General features: G+C 42.6%; 1 protein-coding gene and 1 pseudogene across 7 annotated transcripts; one reads left to right on the top strand and one right to left on the bottom strand.

Annotated features, from left to right (window-relative positions):
- The window catches only part of LOC142489275 (HEAT repeat-containing protein 5B-like), a 45,878-nt pseudogene extending 45,421 nt beyond the window's left edge, over positions 1 to 457 (bottom strand).
- On the top strand, positions 443 to 16,578 carry LOC142489273 (protein CEBPZOS-like). Of its 7 annotated transcripts, none has more exons than XM_075589749.1 (5): positions 488 to 955; positions 4,956 to 5,078; positions 12,217 to 12,261; positions 13,384 to 13,465; positions 13,545 to 16,578. In XM_075589749.1, the coding sequence occupies exon 5, from the start codon at positions 15,682 to 15,684 to the stop codon at positions 16,309 to 16,311; it is 630 nt and encodes a 209-aa protein (XP_075445864.1). In that variant the 5' UTR covers positions 488 to 955; positions 4,956 to 5,078; positions 12,217 to 12,261; positions 13,384 to 13,465; positions 13,545 to 15,681; the 3' UTR covers positions 16,312 to 16,578. The 7 variants fall into 7 exon arrangements, with proteins under 7 accessions (XP_075445869.1, XP_075445868.1, XP_075445867.1 ...); XM_075589755.1 differs by having other exon boundaries at positions 804 to 955; positions 13,545 to 13,664; XM_075589753.1 differs by lacking the exon at positions 4,956 to 5,078 and having other exon boundaries at positions 456 to 955.
- The last annotated feature ends 428 nt before the right edge of the window (positions 16,579 to 17,006 follow it).

Genomic DNA, 17,006 nt, shown 5'->3' with positions numbered 1-17,006 from the left:
TCAGACACCCACTAATGATTTGTAATGGATATAAGAGCCCCTGCTACCACTCCCCTGGGTATTTGCATCTCTCTAAATCCTCCCCAGATTATGCACCCTCCTTTATTACCCTTCCAGGTTACACTCTCCCCCATTATTATCCCTCCCCAGGATATACAGCCCCTTATCTCCCAAACCTCAGGATATATACCCCTCTTATTTCCCCTCCCAAGGATATATGCATCCACTTTTTTTTTTTATCACTCCCCAGGATATATACACACATCCCTTATTCCCCTTCCCCAGGATGGGTGGATACATCCATCTCACATTAGCCCTCTCTGGTTATACAGCTGCTGTCAGATGCCTCTGCGGATTCCTCTTCCAGGAAGCTTCTTCTCTCCCTTCACCACACGTCGTGAGCGCGACAAACAAAAACGCGTCATGAGCGCGACAAGCAAAACCGGCTGCTGGTCCTCGGCCGCGCGTTGACACAATCACGTTTGCGGTAGCCATCTTGGATACGGTCAACTGTGCCCCTGACAGCCTCGCTCCCCGGCAACAAATCAATAATATAAAACCCCACACTAGATGTGACAATACAGTAGTTTGCACCACTGACACTGAGATTTTTAACACCAATAAATATGTATTTACAGTGTATCGTTTTAAACACAATCTGTACTATAGACACGAATACACGGTTATCTCAGCATATGGATCTTTCATGTCAACTCACTTCTTGAGGCGCGGCGGGCAACGTCTTATTTTGCCAGAAACAGTGATGACGGGAGAGTTGTTTTGCCAGTAACAGTGATGGCGGGAGAATTGTTTTGCCAGTAACAATGATGGCGAGAGAGTTGTTTGCCAGTAGCAGCGAGGGCACGTTCGGTGCGGTCACGCGTCAGATATCGTACGTTGCAGACGTCACCTCGCTGACATACTTGACTATAACTGCTGCCGTCGTCTCCGCGTGGTAAGAACACGGGGTCACGTGGAAGGAGGGGCGGGTGAGGTTATATAAAGCCCCGCGCAGTGTGACGCTGCTGCAGTTGTTGTGTTGGGGAGAGCAGTAGTGTGTTATACGGCACATTATAAGGACACGTGTTATCTGTAGGAGATAAGTGGAGGGGGTGACATTGACCTGATGGCAACGGGTTTGCTTTATTAAGGCAGTCCATAAAAAGCAGCCCTCCCACGAGGGAAACATAACCGCAGTGTATAGCAATCCTCGGCACGTGCGCAGCAGATACTGTGCTATCTAGTAACCCAGCAAGGCCCATGCACCGGCTGAAAGTGTTTCTGTAACATGCAGCATGGTGGCATTCTGTATTTTAAGTTGACCTTGATAACAGGGCTGGGTTTTCAAGGGAAGTGAGCGCCATCGCCTTATGTAAGCAGCTAACCAGAAACTACAGTGATTTGTACAATTATTTGGAAGGGATGAAAGAAATACAAATGAGCCTCTCAGATATTTCTATATTAAAGCTAATTTAGTTACTGTAGGCTTAGATCTGTTCATTTCCCCCCCCCCCTCAGGTTTTTGGCAACTTATTTCCCTACAAAAACACCACTGACGACAGAAATAGAGAGGCTTTTCTTAAGAGAAGGATCAACCCATGCTTTGAATTAAGGGATATTTTTAACAGATGGCAGAGGTATATGGAGTATAAACAGTACTGGTGGATTATGTACATGACTATCATCAAACTAAGTAGTTGTCTAGGAGCTCTTCATTAGGCTACCACATAAAGACAAGTCTAAGGGAGTCATTTCTGTATTAAAGATTCTCCCAGACAAAATATAAGTACCATGCCATAACTACCTTTTATGATGTTTTATTATCTAAAATAAATAAGGCACATCCAGTGACCTAGGGTTTGGAAATATAAAAAACTACAATAATTAGTATAAAACAAATGTGATCCATATATGTACAATAGAAAAATATATCAACTCTTAATTATTGGGGGGGGGGATCTATAATGTATAAAAGGGGAAATGTAGAAGGCATTGGCTCTTAACATTTATTACAGATTAAATGTTTTTTTTTTTTTTTTTTATCAATTTCATTTTAAAATAAGTCACACTTCCCCCTGTCCTTGAACATTAGAGATGGGTGGGGAAGTGAGTAACAGGCAGAGCGCAAACACTGGGCAAAGCGATCCTCCAGGGGTGTATCACTGCATTTGAGGGTTGGGTGAAATATAGGGGTCCAAAGATCCTGGTTTACTTGGCGGCTCTGCCTTCTTTGAAGATGCCTCGTCTGAAACTGCATATTACTAGCTTACCTTAAAATGTCAACAATTACTATGGCTGACTGATACAGCAGTAATAAAAAATGTACATATCGACATCGTCATTTTTTTTATTATTGCAATATTACTATCATATCAGTATAACGCCCAACTCTACAGTGACGGTTGAGGGATTAAGTACTTGGCCTAATATGGTATGCCAATAATGAACTGATCAGTGACAATCAGTTTTATGAGCACAGAGTGGGGAAATCGTTACTACTATAAAGGGTTTTTTTTTCTGTTCAAAGCAAATTTGTTGTTGACTGGGCCTTAGTATTAAGAAATAACTTTTTAAGTGCAGTTTGGGAATAAGTCCAATTAATAATATTTTCTTGTATAGCGCTGCTAGTTTTAAGTAGCGCTTTACAGAGACATTTTGCAGGCACAGGTCCCTGTCCCATGGAGTTTACTATCTTATGTTTTTGGTGCTTGAGGCACAGGGGAGATAAGGTGACTTGCCCAAGGTCACAGGGAGCCGACACGAGTAAAGAGTTTTAGTGCGCGCTGGCTGTCAAATGTCTCCCTGGAGATCCCTCTTTAATGCTGCTCCCCGTCTCCCGTGATCAGCGAGGCTTGAGAGGACTCGCACACATATAACAAAAAGAATGGGGGCGCAGAGAAGAAGGAAAAGAATAACTGAAAGTGCATAAGTACATTTATAAACTCATATTAAAATAACAAGTACACAACTTACGATAAAAGTGGAATCATATGGATCCAAGTACACAGAATGGGTATATCACTCAAACGGAAGGTCCGTAGTCCAGGCAATATCCCCCTCTGGATCGCAGTTGGCGTGTGCTTAGGGGAAGTTCTAAACTGGCGTCCACGTGTAGTGATCCCTGCACTCATGTAGGCAGTGCTAGGCGTATAGCGTTGTCACGTAATTACCCAGCATGCAATGGCTATCCTATGCGTTTCGTGTCACACTTCATCAGGGGGACAGGGAACAGGTTCCCCTGCTTAAAACTCCGTGCCAGTCAGTGTCTTTACTCACTTAGCCGCTCCTCCAATTGACAATAGTTTAAAAATAATGTTGCTCTCTTTCTCCCTCCTTTTATCTATTTTTGATTTAAAAAAAATTATTTGGGATTTCTTTCTTTTAGACACCAAACATTCACAAAATATGAATGTAATTGAGATTTTTGTTGCATGAAGTGATTGGTTTATATACACATCCTCTCAAATTTTCAATGTGTGAGTTATCTGAGTGACCCTTACATCTTACTTTTTGTTTTGGGTAATTCCAGTGTGTTACCTCCATATTTATAGACTTGGGTACGGTACCTCGCATCAGCGGCTAGAGAAATATTCCTCAGGCTGAGGTCTCCCCTCCCCCACCCCCCCTTTGCTTCAAGGAATCAAAATTAGATTGTGAAGTCTGCAGAGATTTAAAGTGTCTACTGTATTTTGACTTTTACAGAATATTGCATAGTTTGTGTTATAAATCTACATATATCAGTTATAATACATTTTGCACCATACGAGGCTTGGCCAAGTATACATAAAAGGGTTGAATGTCTTTCTACTTTAAAAAATGGCTTTTTACCAAAAATATCCAGGTATACGACTACATTGAGAGCAAAGATTTAATCTAGCCCATTGGTCTGCAATTGGGATTTGTGAACAGCCAATTCATGTACACAATGCAAAAATATGTTAAAATCAAGTGTCTGATGTTTGCATCAAAATAGTGCTGTGCTATTAAATGTAGTTTTCCAAATTCCTTGTTTTATTCATTTTAGTAATGGGTACTAGAACACAATGGGTGATGCAGTATGTATGAAGACTTGCAAAATGAAGCATGACTCAAATTAAGTCCTGCAAAAATGTCTATCATTTTTACTCTGTTTTCACTTTGCTGGCACCTTTAGTGAGTGGTTTGGGGAGTTGTAATGGCTGAAGAAAATGGATTAATCTTGATAAACATTCCCATGATCAGATGATAGCATGACAACAATCTACTGTACAACAAACTTGGAAACGGGAAAAAAAACTAGAATGCATTTGCTATATAAGGAATTAGGGTGTTATCCGGTTCTAAGGAAAGTTCAAAGTTTCAGCACTTATTCTAATTATATTGTGTCCATCTTCTGCTGTTGTACAGTATTACATAACTGCAGAATAATTAGTGTGCATATTAATCATTTACTCACATGGTGCAAATGCAGCACAGGAGTATATAAGAAGCAAATCAGTGATGTCAAGATAACTTCTTAGAAAGCAATATATGATGGTAGAATATACTAATATAACATATTAAGTCCCTGTTTTTAGGGTATTACAATGTAGATTAGTGGTTAGAAACCTACATTTCAAGATAAATCAACCTGTGCCCCTTCCCGTCTGTCCAGTTTTTATTTCTATTTAGTATAAACGTACAGGGGGTTATTAGACTGCAGCAGATGTAAGTTATTTGAATAATGATGAGTGGTGTCGTGAAAATGTAGATGGACTACCGCTTTAAAATAAACCTTAAGACCACTATTAAGGAACGTTTTAAAATCGCTTACACAGAATGTGCCAAAGGTGTATCGTAATTGTATTTTATGCATACATCGATAATTTAGTGTACAGTATGTTTTTTCTTAAAAGGTTGTACTTTACTCATAATATACATTTTTAAGTAAATCAAACTACAGTTTAAGACAAACCCCCCCCCCCACCTGTTATCAGATTCCAGGTTGGTCGTCAGCATGGAACCCGTCGCCAAGAAGATCTTGAAAGGCATTATATTGCTGGAAGTGGCCGGTGTGGTTGGGGCATACGCTCTGTTTCATAAATTGAACGTGAGCCAAGGTAGTACTGAGGTGCACTCAAAGTTACACAACACAAAGTACCTGCAAGTAAAGACAACTGTATGCAGTCTCGTACACAGAATAGCACCTGCAACATACATATCTATTTATTTTTTTAATGCGAAATAATATCAAAATGTGAATTTTCATCTTTGGGTATTTATCTTGATTTAAAGGGGCAGTCCCACGTGGCAGGTAAAAAAACATGAGTATATTCCACTAACTTAGAAAAATTAAACTAATCTTAAAGTAAGTATCCTGTTAAAAAAAAGCACGTTTTACTTTTCTCCAGGCCCATTGAATTCATGCATACAGGTAGCTACTTATCTGTTTAATCAATGATGGTTTTGTAGCCCTTTTTCTGACGCCTTCCTAAGGGACTACTGGTACTGTACACAACCTGCGGCTCCAGGAGATCTGAGCCTCCGCTAGCTGGGAGCCTGGGGTAACGGTTCTAGCGCAGCGCCTCCACTTGCCCAGGATCCCCGTTATGTAAGATTGCCCTGGGCAAGAAACATACCATACAGTGCGTGCAACCAAGTTTTACTATGCATAGGCAGTCTTATCTTATTCTCTATATAACACTGGCGACACACTTTATTCGAGCTCGGCTAGTCCCACGAATTCGGGTATACCCGGGTGTATTGAGGTTTGTGACTGTTTTCTGCCCGAGTGCATTGGGTTATTTTCCAGCCAGGGATTGAAGCATTTTATTCCTGCTGGCTGCAATACTGCACAGTGTATATATATATATATATATATATATATATATATATATATATATATATATATATATATATATATAGCATTACAATTCATGAATTTATGCCATCTGGTAGACACGCGAAGCATTGCAGCCTATTAAATCCTAATCATTATCATTTAACAGATCAGCCGCCCGTCAGCCAGGCATGAACCCAGGCTGGGAAGGCAAACACAACGGGGCTTGTCAGAGGTGAGGAGCGGCGCATTCCAGGTATCTGCCAGGTACATACTGGGTATTTGCTCGAATAAAGTGTGTTGGTGCAGTAACATCACACATAACTTGCATATATATTATAACGTTAGAGTCCTTATACTATAGTGGCTCAGCCACACCTCTAGGGAATTTGTCCGGTATAACAGTGGCTTCCGCCACGCTCTTATAGAGGTTGTCCTTGTAAAGTATTGGGTAGTATGCTCAGTCCGCTAGCCACTTGCTAGTGTCACTACAGAGGTATTCCTAAGGCGGGATCAGCGCCTGATGAGCGGTGTTGGTGCACTTTCCATTACAATGTACCTTCCGGTCACGGCGGTGACCGTTCCTTCTTCACAAAGGATCCGTGCCTCCGCTCCTTGTCCTCCCGATGTCGCGGTGTCCCGCCGTCTGATCCCAGATGACGGCGACCGGCCACAACTCGGTACGTTGTCCCTAACTAAAGTGACAATTCCTTCCGCTATCGATCGTCCCTGCAGTACCGCAGCCTACGGTGACTCAGGGAATTCTCCTATGGGCCTGAGGGGAATAGCTGACCTATGCAGGCGGGTCACTGACCCCCTGCACTCACACTACCTCCTCCGGCTCTGTCCTCCTCTCCTCCCTAGCGTGGTCTCCCTCTCCACTTCCTCTTCCTTCTAATCCCAGCTTTCTCATTGGCTCCTAGCGTCAGGTGACTGATCCAGAGCTCCTGGAAGTTGTAGTCCATTAATAGAGCCTTTCCCTTATTGGCCTGGCGTTCGCGCGCTCCATCGCGCATGCGCGACCTCCACTTTGTTAGTGCCCTCTGCAACATTGCGCAATAACATGGCGGCACCCTGTACTATCGTGCCGTCGCGGAACCTGCCGCACTCCCTCCGCGCGCACACATAAAGTACCTAACACACCCTTACAGTTTTATACCTATTCTTATACCCAAAAGGTCGAAATAGATGTTGCCTGTGAGTAGGTTTACTGGCTATGCACTTCTTTGCCCAGGCTGTGCTGGAAAGCTGTGTAATACAGCAGGCATAAGCTTTTAGGTCCATGTTACAATGGATAAGAAGTAAAGAAGGACACTGCTCATTTGCATGTCATTACCCAGAGTACCTGGCTACAGTGGAAGCACTGTTAAGCGATAATGGTGAAAGACAGGGTTGCAGACCTCTCTGAGCTATGCAATTTCACCACATAGCATTTTTATTTACTGTATGTACAGTGGAGGGTTTTTGTCAATTTTGTTTACCCACCATAACTATTTTTTGTCTGGTTATACCTATTTCACAAACAATGGACAAAACAAATACACAAATTTACCTCTAATTTTGAGAAGAATAAGATAAACAATGTAAAGACCAACAGATTTGGTTAAGGCCTACCATGGAAAATACGGTTAAAAAAAGATTTGTGAATATTTTTTTTTAGATTGTTCATCTCCATTTAACCTACTAACATGCCACTGTCCTTCGTTCTTTTTTTGACTCTGCAGGGACTGTTCCTTTAAACTCTGTACGTTGAAGTGACATGGTGTTAGTTAGTTTTGTTTAGACAGCTTGTACAATTATCTTAAAAAATATTGTTTTACTCTGGTTTCCACATGGTTTGATAGATCCAAAACAAGGGATGATTCACTCAATATGTAATAAGGTGAGAGATAAAGAGGATGAGCCCCAGCTCAGCTAATACAGTGTTAATATGTTCTAGAGGGGTGCTGTCAGGGAATAAAGATGAGGCATATACAAGGAAAGAAGAATCCATAAATGACTCACCCAACCTCTTCCAGATTAAATAATATATTAATGTTAATAATACTTTATTAATGGTTAAAACCTACTAGGTCCTTCAAAACCAAGTGATAACCCCTGTTAGGGTTTATGGTGTAGAAGTGTCCTTACATTTAAAACCTCAATAGCGCTGGCATGTGGCATAAAGCCATGTATGAGACAGTTGGTATGACATTAGCCCACCCATGAAGAAGTTCCTCCCGGAACGAAAAGCGCGTCGGGTGATGTGCTGCTTTTCACGTCACTAAGTGTGACTGAGACGCAGGTCTCAGTCAAGGCATTAGACAGGCAGTGTGTTCTATTACGCTAAGCTCTGGCTAACAATCTATAGCTAGATAAAAAGATGTGGACCCACAAGGTAAACACTAGCAGTCAGTATATTAAACCAATACTGTCTATGGAGCACTAACTCGATTTCAGTATACCATTACTGAAGCCGATACACAAAATATAATCTGTCCGGTAAATAGAGGCAGGCATGTGAGACACAGTACGCTACAGCGTCTATCAATAGTAACAGCCTACCCTCATCTTTACTATTTGGATAAGCATTCAATTAGAATGATAAATATTTGATGGTTGTGACAATTATCCACACACCTATTTTATCTGTATACTGCTGCGGCACAGTTTATTCGAGCATTTGCCCGTTCTGTGCCGCAGCAGTAGCCTGGCGCGCGCCCGAGTGTGACGGGCGTGCGCCGAAGCAGCGGAAGAGCGCCCTCCGATCGGGGCGCTCTCCCTCCCGCTGCCGGGTCCGCCGGGTCCCCCGGAACCCCCTGCCGCCGTCCCGCAGATCGCGGGACACCAGGGCTCCCTCGGGGAGCCCTGGACGCGCGTGCAGGGGGCGCAGGCTCCCGAAGACGCGTGACCGCGCGTCTATGACGCGCGGCACGCCGAGGGGCGGCCACTAGCAAGCCGGGAAATCTCCCGGCTTGCGGATCTGGCCGCACTGCGATAAAGTGTGTCGCCAGTGTATACATTGAACACGATCACTCTTCTGGAACCAGGATCACATGTACAGTAGGATGTGAATGACTCCAGTGATTTAACGCAACCCCTTTTGAAAGCACACAAAGTCCTTCTATATTCTTTAACTTTATTGGGGGAGTCAACAGAAATATAAAAGGTACTTGAAGATGGTGTAATGTAGTGCGTGTGCTTCAATAGCTGATGGTGCCTTGGTATAAAGGGGGGGGGGTAAAAAAGGATGGCCTTTGCAGGGGTGTAATGGAGGAAGAATGTACTCACTAAGCCAGCTAGTTAGATCTAAAGCACATGTTCCTGTGACAAGCAGGAAGAGTCAAAGGACCATTCCATAAACAGAAATGGGTAGGGGAACAACAAGGCTAAACCAAACGCATGGTAATGAGAATGGGAGGTTGCCAGGGCAACCAACTGGTGGCAGTGTAAAGATAGAAAGTGTCAATAATGTATCTTTACACATGCAGCTAGCTGCTGGAACAGGGGAACTAACAAGCAGCTGAATTAAGGAGACAGAAATCTGTGAGCTGCAAAGAGACACAGAAAATGTGTAATCCTGTTCCAGGACAATCACAGATGTCCCAGTTACTTCCTGACACAATCCATGAGACAGTTTTTTTTCACGGTTTTTTTTTTTCATTTCTGGGCTCTAAAACGGCCCATGACTTATTTTGTATATATACCGTTCACATAATTATCACTAACAGTATCACAAAATTGGCTATTACCAGTCTCGCCATATATCAACTTTAGAATATCAATATATTATACAGTGGCTCTCTTGGGATCAAATATTATTACTAGGAATGCTTTAACATCCTATTACAGCTCTTACTGATCATACAGACAGTAACATTCATTTCTAACTGACCCTACCAATAGAGACACCAATATATAGGATTCAGGATACTGACTCTTCAAAGGTCACACAAACTGTGTGACAACCATACATGGCTTTATGCCACATGCCAGCGCTATTGAGGTTTTAAATTTAAGGACACTTCTACACCATAAACTCTTACAGGGGTTATCACTTGGTTTTGATGGACCTAGTAGATTTTAACCATTAATAGTAGTTCTCAGTAATAAAGTATTTACATTAATATATTTATTTAATATAGTAGTTTCATAAAAGTTATTGTAATTTGTTTTAAGAACTTTGTAAATCAGCAAAATGTTTGAGGGAACATGTTTGCACTCAACACTTCTCAATTTTTGTATAAAAATATTGGAAAAGTTGACAAATTCGATTATTTTCAGGAACATTTCTAACAAGTGGCTTTCTACGTAAGATATTTGCTTTTGAGGATTTTTTAGTGAAGTTTGATAACTTTAATAACTTTTTTGGAAGCTGCAAATGGCCAACATTTGCTAAGCTTCACCAATCTGTAGAACAGGTGTGCAAACGGGGGGGGGGGGGGGGCACAAAATGTTGAAAGGGGGGGCGCTGCGCTTGCAAAGGCCCCGTGCTCTTTTCCACAACATTTAAATTGATTGCCTGGGGAAGAGCGCCGGGCCTCTAAATTGCTTCTTCCGTTCTCTCCAGCTTCTCTTGACACTCGTCGCTACGACAATGCAACAAAATGCCAACGCATCACATGACAACGCAACATCGCAATGCCATGACGATAACGTCTCAACGTCACAGAGAGAGATGCCAAAGAGGGGGGGGGGGGGTGTGGAAGTTAAGAGCAGGCAGAGGATGCTACTTAAAAATTTTGCACACCCCCTGCTCTAGAAAATATTTTCCTTTTGATCTCTGGACTCTCTCCGTTTCTATTTTTCTACTTCTGTCTAAGTACTGTAACGGATTTTCTGACCTGGCCTGACCCACCCAATCCCATATTGGCCCCTGTGGTCTAACCAGTCCCCATTACAGTGTGATGTCCGGTGGTGCACCTGTTGGAAAAAGGACTCCTGAGTCTCCCGCATGATGTTGTGTGGGGATTGCCAACCCAGACAGGCAGCTGAGGTAGTGTGCTTGAGTCCTACCTAGATCCAGTGCAGCGCCTCCACCTCATCAGGATCCCAGCGTGAGCTTGTGGATGGTCCTGGTGAGGAACTCCTCTGTGGTGCTCCTCTCTGTGCAATGATTCCACACTTACACACGAGAGTGTCTTTAATCAGGAGCATCTTTATTGAATACGGTGGGCCAGCTGCCCTCCACAATGGGTGTATTTAGCCCTCCATTGTTCACCCTACTTCCCTTTGAAAGGTATAGTCCTCCTAATGTAGGGATTCCCTATCCCCGCAGGGATATCTACCCTGTGCCAGGTCCCTGGTCACAGTCTCATAAGCAGCAGCTTAGAACAGAATCACTCTTAACTCCTTCCAGAACTGGGAAGAACTATTACCTAATCCTTCAACAGTTTAGCAACTACTTCTGAACTCCTAACTTTTGATCAGTGCTGTGCCTTATGTATCCTCTGGGGGCTGACACAACTCTGACAATACTAATTATGGATTCAGAGCATGTGACCACTCCCATCCATACATAGGGCACCTCACCAGGGTGTGAGGGCAAACCTCCATAATTACTGCTGGCATGCCCATAATTTACGAGGCCTTATTGTCAGCAGGAGAGATGACTGCAGCCATTTTACAGCATGGTTACAGTACTCTCTGGGACTGATTGTAAAAACTCCAAGGCCAGTCGCACTTTGGATGAAAACTCCAATTGACTTGAATCAGCGTTTCTGCCATCAGCTGATCCGGAGTTTAAGGAATCAGACCCTTTATGCTCAGTTTGTTTTCTTATTTGTGACTCAATGGGATTAACTTTGCTCCTAATCTGTTTTTCAAGTCTAGGTTGTACCCTGGCTAAACAGTAAATGTATTTAAATTTCACCCAGCATCCATCTGTCTAAGTCTTCTGGTGCATGTGGGAGACAGACCGGGAGTCATAAAAATGCAATGACGAATGTCACTCTCAGTCTGACAGTATCTCCCGATAAAGTAATTTGCTCGATACCCTGCATCATCGTGTTTGACTATCCCGCATCGTGCTTTGATGACTCCGGCCTTAACTTCTAACAACAAAGCTCTGTAACACCATATGTCATAGGTGGCAAATAAGTGAAAGACTGTAAAGTACCATCAACTCTAAAAATAGGTCAAACATTATACAATAGCTGTTGTCCTATCATCTTCTTGTATTTGTTTGTCCATTTTTGGTACCGTTTTAGCCCCAGTTGTTTAGATCTTGTACCATTTAGACTATTGAGGCATTATTTGGACCTAAAGTAAGGGGTGGTTACATTTAGATTAGAAATTTGTGTTAAAATACTCACCTTTTATACAAGTATTCTATATTGTGTGATTGTTACAATAAATATAATATGAATATAGGTGGGTTTTGTACATTTGATTGTAATGTGTTCCACTGATAAATCGCTAATCTTTCTGCCTTTCACTAGATTTCAGGTATACAATGAACAGAAGATTTCCCTCTGTTTTAGAAGGTACATTTTTTTCTTCTGCTTTTATATAGTTCACGGTGGCACTGCCTTGCAGTCTGTGCTGTTATAATTGGTAGGTTTGTGAGTTAAGTCTCAAATTCTGTAACGATTCGAAATTCACTTCTTCCTAAAAGTCAGATAAAATGTAGGCAATAGAAAAGCAGAAGAGTGGTAAGGGGAGTCCCTGAAAAGAACTGTGGAAAATATAAGGCCAATCACTCGTAGGTCAACATTGAAATAAACAGAACTTTTTTTTTTAACACAACTTGTCACTGTAGAATCACTTGAGTTATTATTTAAAAAATAAGTTTTCTGTTTTAAAATGATGGCTTCACCATAATAAGTTGATTGTATTGAAGTACCACATTTTCTGTTTGCATTGAAGGTTTTTGAATGCACTACGATAGCACTACTGAATGTGGAGTTACTGGACAGAAAAAGGGGAGGGTGGCTGATTTTCTAAGCATGGCCTACAGGCATTGTCTTAATTTTTAACCTTTTAGAGTGACATTTATGAAGTTCCCTGAAAGCCACAAGGGCCGGCACTCCAGGGACCCTGAATGTCATACCTTTTTTTGCTCGTTCTCGAATGGGAGATTGCATTCATGATTGGAAAGGAAAAACACTCCTATTTCAGTCATCGGAATGCTGGTTGTAACTGATTGCTATTGAAGTGATCACGTGGTTGCGATCCCTGTATCATATAAGTTAAATTAAAGCAGCAATACGGGTTTTACTTTATTTTTTTATTACAGGATTGAAGCAGGGGTTTTCGGAGCTGCACTGTATTCATTTCAGCTCATTGGACCCCCTGCTTCTAGAGATAACGTCATCCAGTGCGGCATTCTATTGGCCCGCGTGACTGGGATGTTTAAACTGAAAAGAGATAACCGTCACACCCTACAAAGTTAATTCTGGAAGTAAGGTGTCCCCAGAGCTGAAATTAACACAGTTCAGCTCTTCGCCTATAATAAATTTAAACAATGATACCTGTATTGCTGCATTAACATATTAGTAATGTGTTTAAATATTCATATATAAATCACACTAGAAAAGTTGTTTTTCACCCGAAGTAAAGAGTGGCATGAAACACCTAATCTAAAAAAACCTTTTGTTCATATATAGTGTACTATAAATCCAATGAATGGTCTGGAATATATGGCACACGGGAACTTGATGCAGAAACGTGGTCTACAATAAAAAAATTGTGAGTTTTGTTGGTCATAGATTTTATGTTAAACAAGTATTTTAGAAAGTTTGTAACAGTAATGTGTCTTTTTTTGCAGGTTTTTTGTGATGGTTATTACACAAACTTCTGCTGCATCTACAAAATCAAGCAATGTAGGATTATTCAAAATAGTCAAGTGAAATCCATCTTCATCCACATGGACAGTGTGACAAACATGTGGCTAGTATTTAGCCTTTGTGTTGATACGTAGCCGAATAAACTCGAGTTGTCCACTTCTGTCATTTATTTGCGAAAGAGAAGGGTTTGCCTTTTAAACAGTGCTAATTTTATTTAGTACCATTTCAAAGGCACTTAACAATTAAAGATGGAGAGATGTAGCCACGTTGGCTATAGTTTTGTTCTGCCTGTTGCATATACTCGCTCCACAAGGCTTTCTGAAGAGTTCCTCAATAGTGCTGTTCAGCTTACAGTTTTGTAATTTCTTTTTTTGTGGCTTAGACCCCTTTTATATGTAGAAGTAATATTGCTATTAAGAGCAAGAAATTACAGTTTGGTATATATCCCGTTTAGTAGATCAGTCGATTAAAACCATAATGCTCATCATTGCATTCGATCCGCGACTCGCATAAGCTACTTTCATTTGCGCGGCCCCATATTTCTTGCGTAAGGATCACTACAAAACTCCAATAGAAAAAAGGTCCAACGCTCAAATGGATATACATAAAACATATACAATAAATACCCTATACATTCAGGTATATGTGCTTACACTTTCAACCTATGACCCACCTGTCAGGCTATCCCTAGACACAGGAATAAGGTTTAATTGTGCTAAAAGATACCGTAGCCGGTACGAACACTTGCAAAGTGCCTATTTCCACACCGGCTCACATTTGGGATTTTCTAGGAATGCACCGATCAAAAGCATATCTCTTTCTCCCCTCTTGTTTATACATAAAACATACATTTGCAAAAACAAACAAACAATTTATTAAACAAAAAACACTAAAATAAGAATCTCACAAGGGTGGTGTATGGGGAAGAGAAAACAAATATCCGCAGAAATTCACTTCCCCCCTCCCCATAGAACAGAATAGGAGAAAAGCAGGAAGCAGCCTAGAAGACCCAAATCCAAATGAGGACTGGCACCATGTGTCACTATCGACCCTTCACTTGGCCCTTTGTAAAATAAGCCATCGACTCGCTATATGTACACCTACAGTGCGTGACGTCACCGCGTCAATTGTGTGACCATGAAGATCAGTTAAGTGCTCCCTCTGTGCAACAAAGACATGAGGAAGAGACTGATCAGGGGCGCCCCCCAACGCCAGCAGGCCAGTACCACCCTGCACAACAGGCGTCTATGGGAGCATCCCATCACCCAGCAATGGAGCAAGCCACTCAGGTTAAAGCCCAGAGTCGAGCTGTGGGAGAAAACCACGGATCTCCATACGCATACTCCGCAGCCCTTTTTCCCTCTAGCATGAAGGGACTACTGGTGCTGGCGTTACCTGTGGGCTCACAGAGAGCTGAGCCTTTGCCACTAGGAGCCTGGGTTAACAAATATATAAAGTGGCAGCGCCTTCACCTGTACAGGAACCCAATTATATGAGATAACCCCGAAGAGGAACCAATAATAACAGCTCACAGATTATGCAATAACCTTTTACTGTCATATAAACTAATCAACACAGAGGATATAATTACTACTGGTTACAGTTATCACTAGCCACGCAGGGCTTTGTCCCACCACAGTATACCCCACACAGTGTCCACAATACCAGGAGAGTCCCGGGGTCGCCTCACCCTCTGAGTGTCCCCCAAAAGATACCCTCCCTTCTAGGTGTGATCAGCGCCTTACTGTACAGTAGTGTTTGTGCACGTTTGGTGAACAGGTACCTGCCGGTTGTATCCGCACCCTGGTGCACTGACAAGAAGAGGTAAAGGGATCCGCCGATCCTGCGATATCCTCCGCTGGCTGAACACCTCCCACTGAAGTGACACTTGCGGTGATAGTAGCTCCAAAAGCAGCTGTGGCCCTAATCTGGCTAACCAGTAAAGGCAGGGTCCCTAACTAATGGGGCCTTCCCTAGAGCAGCCACAATCTAGGGTGAGTTGGGCATAGCTGGGGCCTAAGGGGTGTCTCTGGTCTAGTGCAGAGGGTCACAGACCGCTGCACCTACACACCTTCCCCTCTCTGAGTCCCGGCTCCAACTCCAACTCCAAGAGCCAGAATGGCCGCCGTGGAGGAAAAACAGGAGGATCAAGAAAACAGGACAAGAAGGAACAACCTCAGGTTCAAAAACATTACAGAGACGGTCACAGATCTGGAGAGAGCAACAACTGAATGGCTACAGACCCTTCTCCCGGAAACGCCCCCAGCATTACTGATCCTGGACAGGGTGCATAGAGCGCTCAGACCGCGACCACAAGCCGGAGATAGAGCTCGAGATGTAGTGGTGAGGATGCACTACTTTAAAACTAAAGAAGCGATTTCTAACCTGGCACGGGAAAAAGGAGGGCTGAAATGGGGAGATGTGAAGATAGACGTGTACAACGACCTAGCCCCATCAACGCTGTTGAAGAGGATGGCCCTGAGACATATCACAAAAGTCCTGAGAGACAATGAAATCCGATACAAGTGGGGGTTCCCATTCTGCCTCATCGCCACAAGGAATGGAACGCAAGCCTACATGAGGGATCCAGAGGAGGGAGTGGACTTCCTAGAAAGACTGGGATTGCAACCACCAGACTCCATGTCCAGCGAAGAACACAGACCGCCTCCCGTCAGACCCATATGGAAAGAAGTGGGCAGAGGAGCCACTCCACACAGAAGAAATCCAAAGGAACCCCAGAAATCTTAAAGCTTAGGTCTATGCAAAACCTGTTAAAGTGGAGAAGACCCGTAAATCCCGACATAAGGAACTATGCCCAAATGATAGACTGAGATGTGTTATATAAATCCAGATAAGAAATAAGAAGGGGCCAGCATCATTCCCTCCCCCATGGTTGAGCGGGTAATCCGTAAGGTAGAAGTAGAAGTACTGGTGACAGTACGCAGAATACATGTAGCTAGGCAAAAATAAATAAATGAAACAGAAAAAATGTAGGAGGGGGGAGTTGTAGACAAGATAGGGTAAATGTATGATCCCGACTGTTGAGTCATGCTTGTTCTATATAAAGCTGGTCACAATGGTATAGAGGTACACATTTGGTAAGGAAGGTCTACTATATTAAATAAAAAATAAACAAAAAGGGATAGAAATGTTAACTGATAAAAAAAAAAAAGTTGATTTGTTGAGCGGGCCCGCCGCCTGGGACCGCAGTACGGTCCGTACACACCCAAGGTTATGGGTGTTGGATTAGCGCTACTGCGCAATCGCAGAGAAAGTTCGTTCACGTCCAGTGAACACACAAATCCAGGCTATGTTAGTCACCTGGATTATCCTATATATGTTGTTTTATTTTTGATGTTTACATGTTTGAATGTTGTCATTACTGTACGAGGTGCAAAGATACCCTCCAGGCCGACCTTCAAGGGAAACCAGAAAACGAATCC

The sequence above is a fragment of the Ascaphus truei genome, chromosome 3 (assembly GCF_040206685.1).
Source record: "Ascaphus truei isolate aAscTru1 chromosome 3, aAscTru1.hap1, whole genome shotgun sequence".
NCBI classification, from domain to species: domain Eukaryota; kingdom Metazoa; phylum Chordata; class Amphibia; order Anura; family Ascaphidae; genus Ascaphus; species Ascaphus truei.
This window is presented reverse-complemented; position numbering and strand designations above follow the sequence as displayed.